At 52.0% G+C, this 11,246-nt stretch overlaps 3 protein-coding genes across 3 annotated transcripts in view; 1 reads left to right on the top strand and 2 right to left on the bottom strand.

Moving 5' to 3' along the window:
* Positions 1-3,654, bottom strand: part of AURANDRAFT_72500 (hypothetical protein) — a gene marked incomplete at both ends in the record, with an annotated part of 18,543 nt that extends 14,889 nt beyond the window's left edge. Inside the window, 10 exons of the mRNA XM_009042522.1 lie at positions 44-171; positions 301-994; positions 1,067-2,163; positions 2,211-2,284; positions 2,417-2,495; positions 2,566-2,619; positions 2,705-2,802; positions 2,872-3,103; positions 3,357-3,574; positions 3,616-3,654. Of these exons, the coding sequence (XP_009040770.1) occupies positions 44-171; positions 301-994; positions 1,067-2,163; positions 2,211-2,284; positions 2,417-2,495; positions 2,566-2,619; positions 2,705-2,802; positions 2,872-3,103; positions 3,357-3,574; positions 3,616-3,654 (2,713 nt within the window). The remainder of the gene's footprint in view (positions 1-43; positions 172-300; positions 995-1,066; positions 2,164-2,210; positions 2,285-2,416; positions 2,496-2,565; positions 2,620-2,704; positions 2,803-2,871; positions 3,104-3,356; positions 3,575-3,615) is intronic.
* Positions 3,655-5,446: 1,792 nt separating this feature from the next.
* Positions 5,447-10,806, top strand: AURANDRAFT_72499 (hypothetical protein; the record flags this gene model as incomplete). Its single annotated transcript, XM_009042541.1, has 12 exons — positions 5,447-5,645; positions 5,694-5,824; positions 5,887-6,111; positions 6,172-6,666; positions 6,721-7,200; positions 7,251-7,290; positions 7,341-7,555; positions 7,909-8,068; positions 8,095-8,147; positions 8,608-8,719; positions 8,859-9,026; positions 9,094-10,806. 12 exons carry the CDS (start codon positions 5,598-5,600, stop codon positions 10,804-10,806), a joined length of 3,840 nt encoding a protein of 1,279 aa, XP_009040789.1.
* A 303-nt stretch (positions 10,807-11,109) lies between these two features.
* The window catches only part of AURANDRAFT_67127 (hypothetical protein), a gene marked incomplete at both ends in the record, with an annotated part of 1,792 nt that continues 1,655 nt past the window's right edge, over positions 11,110-11,246 (bottom strand). The window contains one exon of the mRNA XM_009042521.1: positions 11,110-11,207. Within this exon, the coding sequence (XP_009040769.1) occupies positions 11,110-11,207 (98 nt within the window). The remainder of the gene's footprint in view (positions 11,208-11,246) is intronic.

Below are 11,246 nucleotides of genomic sequence, written 5' to 3'. Positions count from 1 at the left end.
CTGAGGATCCCCGGCTAGTCTGCTAAACACNGCTCTTCAGCACGAGGATCAATTTTTTTAGGGATAGAAAGAATTCCCGGGGAGTTGTTGTGGCGGCTATTGGCCCATTTTGCGGATGCTGGTGCGACTAAATGGAACGGGCGTGGTGAGTTGCAGGCGCTGGTGCGCGCCCTATTTGATAGGACATCAATAGAAGTCTGGCAACGACACTGGCCAGAGGCAGAGAAGTCCAAGCTACTAACAAGGCAGTCGACCGGTGACTACACGAACCATGTCTTCCTCGAATGCGTGTTCATTTACGAGCTGCAGCGTGCCTGACGAGCAGCCAGCATGATCGCATGATGATGCTCCATCTCACGCTTCTCGAGGTCTCGACAAAACTGCTGTTCAGCAGCTTCGTCTTGTTGTGCGTAGAGCTTTTGTTGAGAAACTTGAAGAACAAAAACATCCCAGAGTCCATGTTGAACTAAATCTGAGCCAGGCAGAGTTCTCGGCGCGCCATCAAGATGTGGCACAAAATCTAGCGCAGATTCAAGACGTTCGAGGAGTAAATTATTGCTAATGAATACGTGAATCATTGACCACATAGAGGTGTGACAACCATGGAAGAGCACCGCACGAGCGCCTGCCTGATTTAACCCATATTTGAAGAGAGGTATGGTCCCTCGATTTGGAAGTTCCATGCCGTCGTTAATTCCAGCTTCATTTGATGCCTCGATATCGAGCTCAACTAGCCCATGCTCTGTTGGAATATGAAAAAGGGCAATATCCGCAACGCCATGCACCGAGGTTGCACGAAAAAGGTGGTGCAGATGAGCAACGCTGTCATCACAGAGCAAAGTGAGTTTTGTGACAGCTCCGCATGGGACTGATTTGATAAGGACCTCCGCGCGGTTGTGTCGGACATGCCGGTCGTGTGCAAGTGCTGTGCGTGTAGTAAGATCAGTATGTAAAGTCAAGAATACTTTGCTCACATGCTCGTGCGTGGTGTCACCTGGCATATAAGAATATTCGTGTAATTTGAGGCCTAATGGTAGCTCAAAGCAAAACGGACAGCCGCACTGACCGCCGAGGCAAACATGGCATGGTTCAGCTAGCTCGTCAAATCCACTCCGGATACCTACAATCGGGTCCACGCAGCCACCACCACGTGGGATTCGACGAAGTGGACAGAGTCCATCAGTACGTTGTGGCCTACTGCCCGCATCCAACACTTGCCGTTGCATAGTATAGCCGTAGAGGGTGGGTGAGGTGTAATTCGCGTCGTAGAATGTAGCAGTGGACGCGACAAAACTACCCCAGACTGCAGGATGAACAATCTCTGAACGATCATGTGCCCTGGCAGCTTCGCGATACCGCTGGCGGGCGATTCCTCGACAGAGGGGTGGCATGCAGAAGGCATGCCAGGCAGCAGCACTAGGACGCCTGATGTCGCGGGCAAACGCAAGTAGCTCGAAGGCATGCAGGGGGTGATTGGCAATGAGTGGCACCCTGACCAGGCCATGAAAAATAGGATGATTAGTTACCTGGCTGCGTAGTATAAGACGCCCATAGGCTCGCCCAGAAAAGGAGGGATGGGGCACATCATGACATACAATAGTTCCTATGCGGTCATCCAGTGACGAGGCACGTACATTCGTATACCCTGCTTCCTGTAATAGGCGCACAACTTGCTGCCGACGCTGGGACACAACGCGGGTGTCTTCCATGGCTCTAAATACATCAACTTTGTGCTCAGTGGCGCAGACTGCCTTGCGCTTTCGAACTTGTTTCTCACGAATCAGTCGGCGCCGCATCCGCCGCGTGATGGCCATGTTGGTGCTGACTGTCGTTTCATATTCAGTAGGCTCCATTTGGGTCGACACAGTCTTGAGTGCAGGCTTATCCCGGCCACGGCGCAAGTTTCCATCGCAATCACGGTAGTAAGAATCAGCATTTTTTCTCTTCTGGCGCTCTCTAATTGCACGATTGGCCTCACGCCTCATTTCGAGCTCTAGCTTGAGCTTTGCTCGCCGTTGGATCATTGCGCGCTCCTCGGCCAGAGCCTTTATCTCCTCTTCACTTCGAAATCGGATCTTTACACGAGTGCGAAGTTCATTGAGAGCAGCGTCATCAAATAAATGAGTCATGTATAATTTTCGAAATTCATCGAACTCCAGCCACCTACCATTCATGTACAGATTTACTTTCAAAACCCCTAGCCTAGACACAGAAGCGCGCGAGTTTCGATTCCTATCGAACTCTGAGAGCAAATCCGATGTGAACATTCGCACTTGGTCACTGCCTGTAAGAAAGGATCTCATCTTCAAGGGGTTGCATTTGGCCCAGGCTGTTTACTTTTGAAGCCCAGCTGTAGTGACATGAGGACTCGGGTCTATGAGGGTGGTAAGTTGGGATAGGAAGCAGAATCTCTCACCTGACTTTCCACGGAGTAAGCGTGGATCTCGGTGGGCACATTACCGAAACCCAGGTGTCGATGTAGGGACGTGTCACACCTGGCATCACAGTGGTATAAAAGAACGAAGCGCCAAGCAATTCCACAAACTCAGATTGGGGGCGTGGGACCGCCCATCATCAGGAGGCGAAAGGGTGAGCGGTCGCTTAGAATCCTCAACACACCTATGCGAGGTTTGGCAGATGGTTAAACTAGCAAGCCGACGCGTGGTCACGCTGGCTTAAACATTCTTGCGTCGCAGTGACGGACCCAAGCCTGAATTGCTGTGGTGCTGCAACAAAAAGAGCATCTCCGAGAGCATCAACAATGTCAGAGATGAACGCGTAAGCTCGCGTATCCAACTTTGCCTTTGTAAACATTGTAAACAAATTGCTCTGTTTTTATTTTTTTGGGCAGGCTCTGCCACGAGCAGTTACAACTAGAAGTTGACGTTTCACAACTGGGTTTGGCAGCGGCAGCGTTGGGCCACCGTCTGCAGGCTCAAACCATGCATCTATTTTGGTCAGTAGGCGAGCTAATGATGCCCGAAGATTCGGTGTTGATCCTGCTACCAAGATCCCCTTTGGGACGTGCTTTCTGCGAGATGTATCAATCTCCAAGTCGAGCGTCTGCGCGAAGTCGTGAACGATAACAAAGGGCTCGTAGAACCTAAAGGTGGGGTGGGAGAGGATAGAAGATAGTATCCAAAGGTTCGTGCACGGCCCCGTGCTCTAGTGTTATGCGCGGCTCGGTAAGGAGAGCCCGCCAAGCCTTTTTTAGCATCTGAGCTCCACCAGGTGGTAATGCAGCCCCGTTTATTGATGCGACGGCCAAGCCGACAATGACATCCGTGTCATCGGAAGCGGGTGATCCAGGCTCAATTGTCGAGATAACAACCTAACTTTATCCGCAATATCCATACAAATTGTCCAAATTTGTACGGCGCTGATTTTTTACACCCCCTCCTCCACTATCGTCCCAGCTGATTCCGATGTCAGCAGTCTCAAAGACAACAATAAACGTATGCTGGACATCGTCCCCTGCCAAAAAACGTTCCAGTTCGCGCTTACTGACCTTGCCTGACGCGTCGACATCCAACTGCTGGAAACGATCAAAAACCTCATCAATCGAAACTTGTACCTTCGATCGTAAATATTTATAAATAAATTTGAGCGTTTTACCTTCCCATTATGTTCTCGTGATCCAATGTGGCTAAGCATGATGTCGTGAGGGTGGCGAGGCGGCGCGGTAAGGAGGGGAAAGGATATTGGGTGGCTCTGTACCAGCGAGCCACTAGGGAGATACAAAACTCTCTATCTCTCTACTCCCCCTGGATCGTAAGCCAACAGTGAAGATCCAAATAGAGTATTTTGTTTCCAAAAGCTTCAAGCATATAGAGCATGATATAAGGCTGCGCCACAGGCTAGCAATTCCACTACGGAACCTCAGCTGCCGTAGTATACGGGGGCCGGGGCTACTGGACGAACGGCCCGGGGCAGAGGATCTGCCTCACTACTCCCCCGGGCATTAACGTACCCGGATTACCGAAACGCGCCCTTGGGCCCCTCTAACTCCGCCAGCCACAGCCTGTAGTGCCCCAGCGCGACGCCAGGGGCAGGGTGGTCCGGATGGGCGACTATTTGACTCACCGGCCGGGAAGACAACCAGCGCCCCCATGGGCAGCTGTTGGCTCGGACCTGTACGAGGCTGCCAGTCCAGCTCCAATTTCGACAATCTGACCAGGATCATGGTAACGGTGGGTATATGCACCCGCGGGGCCGACTTCGCGGCACCGAAGGACGCCAAAAGCACGCCTCCCCGCGGGTCCCGTGCGGGGAATTGCAGCCGCGGGAATTCCTCGGCGAAGCTACAAATTTTCTTCAACTTGAGGTCAACTTGACCTGCGTTGAAGTTCAACATGGCCGGCTCCGGGGTCGAGGTCCGGTAATGAGCCAGGGGTGCCTAATATAAGGACCCCAGCCCCCGTAGTATCCAGGATAGTCGGCTGGAGGCGCAGGGAGGCCAGAGGTGTGGCCTGGCGCGCGTAGGAGGAGCGCCAAATCCGTAATCCGGGTACGTTAATGCCCGGGGAAGTAGGTCCCGGATGGGCCAGGAAGACTCTCCGTCTAGTACTATAGTAGAGAGATAGAGAGTTTTGTATCTCCCTAGTGGCTCGCTGGTACAGAGCCACCCAATGTCCTTTCCCTTCCTTAATACTTTCCAGCCCTGTTATCCCGCACTGTAATAGACGGAGAGATTTCCTGGACCTAGTGAGGCCGATCATGATCCTCTGCCCGTTCGTCCAGTAGCCCCGGCCCCCGTATACTACGGCAGCTGAGGTGACGTGAGGATAACAGAGACGCCGGTGTACCGCCATTGAGTAACCTCGATAGTTCACCCTCGGACGGCAGGGCAGCCCCATCAGACTGCTTCCCCGTCCCGGAGTTTACTATCTCGTAGATTCTCGTTCGCACTAGGCACTTACCAATCGTTGGCCGGAACGCAACATTAACTTATTGAACCTAGTAGTTTACTTTCGAAAAGTGGTTGGACGTCGTCGATGATGGTCGCACGATCTCTGATGCTGGGTTTGGCATGTTCCAGGCCAGGGGGAGAGAAACTGAGCACACTTTGCAGTGGGAATTCGGGGTCGGGCATCCCAGAACTTCAGCCCGCTCGTCTCGGGAACACGCAGAAGCTGAGATCATTTTCCCCTCTCTCTCCCGCGCGCGCGAGGCGGTCCCCGCGGCGAGGTTCTGGGTGCTCGAAGGTACTACACTTTTCAGACCGCGCGCTCGTCGCCCCGATTCCGGCCGGCAGCCGAAAGAGTGTAGTACCTTCGCCCCCCCCGAACCCCGGACGCAGCCCCGCGCCGCCGGCCAACCACATCGTCTCGAGCGAAAGACGACGTTTCAGCCGAGCGATACATTTCACTGCAACTTGGTCCGTTGATTGGTAAGTGCTAGGTTGTTTGCGCAACAGCGCTGTGATCTTCCGTCCGTCAGTCAACACGAAATAGGACCAATAAAACGCAACGATAGGCAACCTCAATGGCGCCCCCCCCTCCACAGTCGCGCCGGTAGCGCTCCAGTCATCAATCGTCGTTCAAATAGTCCGATACAATTTGCGGCGTGTGCAACACCTACTCGAACTTACCGCGCCTATGAGCGCCGACCAACACCTAGAGCATGCACGTGCACACCTCATTGATGTCATTCTCCATGTGACTTTCACTCTACATCGTCTCCAACCCCCGCAGGCCACCAAACATGGGAATCATCGGTCGGTGGAGCTAGCCATCCTGGATCTGAATCGCGCTATCTTCCTGCGACCACGTGACCCAAAGGCATACGCCATTCGAGGTGACTCTTTCTCAAGACTCTATGATTTGCTTTCAGCGGGGTCCATTTCAGCAGTCGCACATTATAATCAGCTTGAATGGCGGTGACTAGGCACTCGGCAATTATTGACTTACGGTATGTAGTTGTGCAGGGCCAGGGAGTCCATGCTGCCGTGCGTCACCGTCTAGCGACGATCTTAGACCTTCGTGGCTTCTGCTGGTTGCGCGCAGGAGACGCACGAGCTGCACTGGAGTGCTTCAAGGAAGCTAGTCAACTAGACCCGTTATCTTCCCGTTTTTTTGCACACTGTGCAATTGCCCATACTAAACTTAAAGAGCGCAAAGCAGGGCCCGATCTCTGAGGGCCAGGTGGTGAGTGATGCATCAACATTTACAGGTTCGACGCAGCACTGAGACACATCAGTCGAGCAATTGATTTGGATACTAACCTTGTGTCTGGGAATAGTCCAGATCCATCGTATGCCGAGCAATTTGTGTTGCGAGCAAAGCTTTATTGGGCACTAGGACTGATAGACGTCGGCATCAAGGACATGTCAATGGCCATGTCACTTGCCCCAGACCATATTGAGGTACGGCGTTTCAACGACATGATGCAACGCAAGTCAGCGGAGCTCTATCGTACAGCCTTAAACCATATGATGCATCACGACTTCTCCTCTGCAATTAAGCTGCTCACCGCAGCTCTCCGTATTGCTCCGCGCGATATAAAACTGCTAGTGACACGCGCCTCGGCACATCGCCAAGCAGGAGCCTGTGATATAGCTCTAGTTGATCTGAGTCAAGCATCGACTGCATTCTGTCATTCAATGCGCCCTAGTTCTAGAACCGTGGAGGAGCAAGCTAACAGTTCATCCCTGCAAGACCATGAGCCGTACTGAACAGCGAACGTTTAGTGTATTTGTTTTGAGTTAACTCAAAACCCTAGGTTTCAGCTTGTACGCCAACGGATTTTGGCTTATAATAATTTGGCACTGGAGGCAATGCATGACCATCGACCTGCCGACGCGCTTCTTCTCTTTAATCGGGTAATTAAGGCAGAGGTCAGTCTGACGAGGCGGACGGGCTCGACGCATTGCACTGATCATCGATTCTACGTAAATCGTGGTGATTGTTTTATGGCCTTAGGGCAGACTACCCTGGCAGTTGCGGACTTCAACGTTGCCTTTGCTGTGGCGCCCCACGACTGGGCCGTCACATCGCGCCTCTCTATGATGCATTACAATATCGGCGCATCACTTTTTAACGAGGGCAATTTTGCTGGTGCTGAGGTGGAGCTCTCAGCAGCGATCAAGCGCAATCCAAAAGTCGCTCAGTACTTTGCTTGTCGCGGCCAAGCTTCCTATTATCAGCACAAGTTTGATGCTGCACGTCTTGATTTTCAATCGGCTCTGCACTTGGATCCCTCGTCCCCCCGGGGTACCAAAATAAATAATGTCCTTTAGTCAAATAGCGTAGGCTCCATGAAATCCGAGTCCATCTGCAGCAATTCACTTCGGTAGGTTATGCTGTTTTCCCTCCGAATTATCCCTGGTGACTTTTCCTTAGGCTCAGAGGATTTCATCTGCGCGAGATCTACTTGATGCGCAAATCCCAGAGATTCCACCCAACAAGAATAGGCATCGTGAGTCAACAAGATTTCCTCCGTTGGAGACCCCAAGCAGGATTTCACTTGCCATGGAGCAGCAAAAAAAGGCAAAGGCGGTAGTAACAGCGCTTCGCGTGCCTCCTTGCATTGAGAAAGACACACGGCTGTGGAACATGTTCGGTAGTCGCCACTCCAGCTAGACTGTACGAATCGACACACCTCGGGGGCAAAATAGTCAGCTCTCAATGTGGCACCGCCCAGTACAGTCAAGTTATACACGCCCGGGAGTGGGCCGGGAACCGCACGGGGGAACAAGGGGCGGGCCTCTAATAAGGTCGGCACTGGGCCAGTCCGACGACAAGCTTGCTTGTCTGTGCCGGGACCTGACACCGGGCTAGTGAAGATTGCAGCTACTAGCAGATCGACGAGGGAGACAATCACACGTGCGATGATAAAATATCTACGAGTCTTTTAGCGAGCCGCTAGGGACCGGGGGGCAATATGATCCAACTGCACTCTCCCCTGCAGGGCACTATCCCCATGTATCTGGGCATTTCCTGTAGTCCCACCTCAAGATGGGGCCTCACTTCCTTTTCGCCTCTCTTGTAAAGATTTTCATCGTGTTCATCCCGCTCTCCAATCACCTGATTGCGGATGTTCTTCAGTGCAGTTGGTGCTGTATTTCCTAGTTCGTAAACCACAAATTTTGTGTAGAGAATTTTATTTGTTCGACCGCCTTCTGTGCTGTATTCAGGGTTCCCTCTAACGTATGTCATGGCCCTATCATGATTCAGCCACAAGATTCTTATCGTGATGGAGATGTTTTGAAATCATGTACTCTTTGAGGCGAATGGCTGGGGGTCGCTTTTCGCCTGTCTCTGTGGGTCTTTTATCCGGGTGACCGAAACACTTTCTGTCAGCGTCCCGCATTGTCGACGTTCGGCAGCACGCTCAGCTGCCTCAAGACGAACGCGAGACGTTTGCTCAGGATATGGATGTCTTTTAGATCCAGTGGCTGGGGGTCGCGTCCGATGGCTGCTCAGGCTAGGTTCGCCCAATGGCCTCGTCCTTGTCCGATCGCGGTTGGCTCGTCGTCCGATCGTCCGATCGCGGTTGGCTGCCCGTCCAATGGCGTCCGTCACGCGGTCAATCCGGCCAATTCGCCAATTCCCCCCCTCAACTTGAAAAGTTGCATTTCAACGTTCCTCAGCCTATATATCCTTTTAGAAGCTGGCAGCTCACCGTCGATTCAAAAGGCGCCATGTCGCTCGAGGATGAAATTTTGAAGACGCAGCAGATGTTGCAGCCTCTTATTGACAGACCGCAATTAAAAGAGAAGGTGAGTGTATCCAATCCTGTGGACGCCTCCATCTTGCGCCACGCAGTTGCTCGCGAAGCCACCGTTTCGCTTCCTTCACGATATTGCCAGGCGCAGAGTCCAATCATTCCGTTACAGTAGTCGGAGCAGCGCCACACAGGTGTCCGCGGTGACAAAGAAGACTGGATTTGCTGAGGATCTCTACGAAGGTGAAGAACTAGAATCTGGATCGATCAAAGACAAGGACGCAAAACTAAGCTACCTGAAGAAAATAGTAGACTGCGTTAGCATCTGCTTCGGGGAGGAGCTTGACGTTCGCGGAGCTAAGGTGAGGTTACCTGAGCTTAATTATTTGCTCCCGCCCTGATCCGTTGCTATGTTGTGGCGCCTTTTAGGTTGTTGCGGGGCTTGAACCAGAGAAAACGAATCAGTTCTTACAAAAGTTAGCACAGTGCGCGTCTAGCTCTTCTCTTGACTTTCGCGAAGCCACACGACTGACATTGCGAGGGACTTCGGCAACTCCCTCTGGAATTCCTCGCCTGTGTAACGAAACCAAGCTGGATTCGAAGCAAGCAGATGCACTTGTTGAGCTCAAGGATGAGCGATCGACAAATGATGTACCACCAGCATCACGTGCCGGGGCGAGAGGAGGCGCCGATTCGAAGGGCGTAGAACCTCCCTCACGCCAGGGAGGGATGGGCATGGGGCCATCTGGACTTGATGAACAAATCGAAGCGTGCGACGGGACACCTGCTACGACCCGAGCACTACTCGAACCCATCATCAGCCGTCCAAAATTGCTAGATAAACTCTTAAGCAAGCCTCCCTTTCGATTTCTTCATGATGTTATTTCAGAGGTAATACGACGCACTGCGTTTGGTTCTGGGCTCTACAATGATGTCGAATCAGATAGCTCGAAGGTCACAGACAAAGCGGCAAAAATCGAATACCTGGCAAAAATGGTCAAACTTGTGGGGATGCAATTAAATACTATAGTAGAAGCGCGGCCTGCGAAAATAGTCAGCGGACTTGAACCTAACAACACAAATCGCCTCTTGCAACTGCTCGCGATTGCGGCAAGTTCAGCACCTAATAGTGAGCGTGCTGTCCAGGCCGTCTTGGCGTCGGAGGAGTGCGGTGGAGGTAGTTCTGCGGTACAGATAAAAAATGAGTATAAGGATGATGAATCGCCTAAACAAGAGCAAATGACCTTTACCGCCGATCATCGTGAACGTGACCCTGAGCCCTCATTTGCTTCTGCTGCGCGCGAGGAGGAGATCAACATGGGCGGCGTCCAAACAAAAGAAGTTGCTTACGCTCATACCAAGGATGAAGACCCCATCACCCAACTTGCCAGCGAGGGTGATCTTGGTATTGCCCAGCCTAAACGTTCAACACGCCCCACGACTGCACGACGTCGGCCCCCAAAGTACAAGGAAAAGGGACTAGAGGTGGAGATGAACGATGCCAAAAATAGTAATGATGTACTGGACACCAAGACCACAATTATGATTGATGGCGACAATGATGATGATGAAGATCCTGGTGCTGATGAGAGTTTACACGGCAATAAAGCAGACGCAAGATATGGGCTTCTGACAGATGATGCTCTTGCAGCAAGTGGTAAATCTAAGCTTGTCCGTGAGATCCAGGAAGAAGAACGTGCCGCCGCAAAGAAAGTTGATGAGGAGAAGGATGACGGTTCCGGTGGCATCCGTTTTGGTCGAATTGATCGAGCTGTAGCAGGGAGTAAAGATAAACTGAGCGAGGCAGACCTGCAAGAACTTCAGTACACTATCCAAGTGCTCTGCCAATCAACTAATCCTCTTGGGAAATGTATGGACTACGTCCATGAAGACCTTGCAACAATGAACAAGGAGCTGGACAAATGGGAACAGGATTTCAAGAGCCACGCTGTTCAGCTTGAACACGAAATGAAAATAACCGATGACACAACGCAGCCCCTCAAGCTCAAACTGAAAGAGCTCAAAGAAAAAATCTTTGACGAACAGAAAAGCACACGTTCTGTCAAGGCTCGTATCCTTAAGCAAGAGGAACGCATTGGAGATCTTCTTCGCATGGTCTGCGCTTGCGCATTTCGAGGGTAACAAGTAAATGGATTCGCTGCAATATAAATTGCGTTTAAAAAGTGCCTCGTGACTTTTGAATCACACCGGCCCATGCGTCATGCTCATATGTAGGCCGAAGTCGGGAATTCCCGGTTGAGGCCCAAACACGGACACGAGAATTCAAGACCCGGACGAGGCCCAAACACGAACATATGAATCGGGAGCCATGATAAACTCATCCAGTTAGGCCCAGGGTCGCTTAGCTCCGGGTAAAAATTTTTGAGTTGCTGAATAACTCTGGGTTACTCATCCCCATGGGCGAAAGGGTTCATCAACACGCGTCTAGAGGCCTCGTGGTGCGTGGCTGAATAGTCGGGGCGGTCGTGTGAACGCATCGGGAGATGCGAAGGCTGGTCCAGTCACGAGGGACACACGGGGACCTTGAGCCTGGGCGTGTTTGAAGAGCTCAGCAGATTGAC

The sequence above is a fragment of the Aureococcus anophagefferens genome, assembly GCF_000186865.1.
Source record: "Aureococcus anophagefferens unplaced genomic scaffold AURANscaffold_33, whole genome shotgun sequence".
NCBI classification, from domain to species: domain Eukaryota; class Pelagophyceae; order Pelagomonadales; family Pelagomonadaceae; genus Aureococcus; species Aureococcus anophagefferens.
Note: the sequence above shows the minus strand (reverse complement) of the source record. Positions and strands in the feature narration are given on the sequence as shown.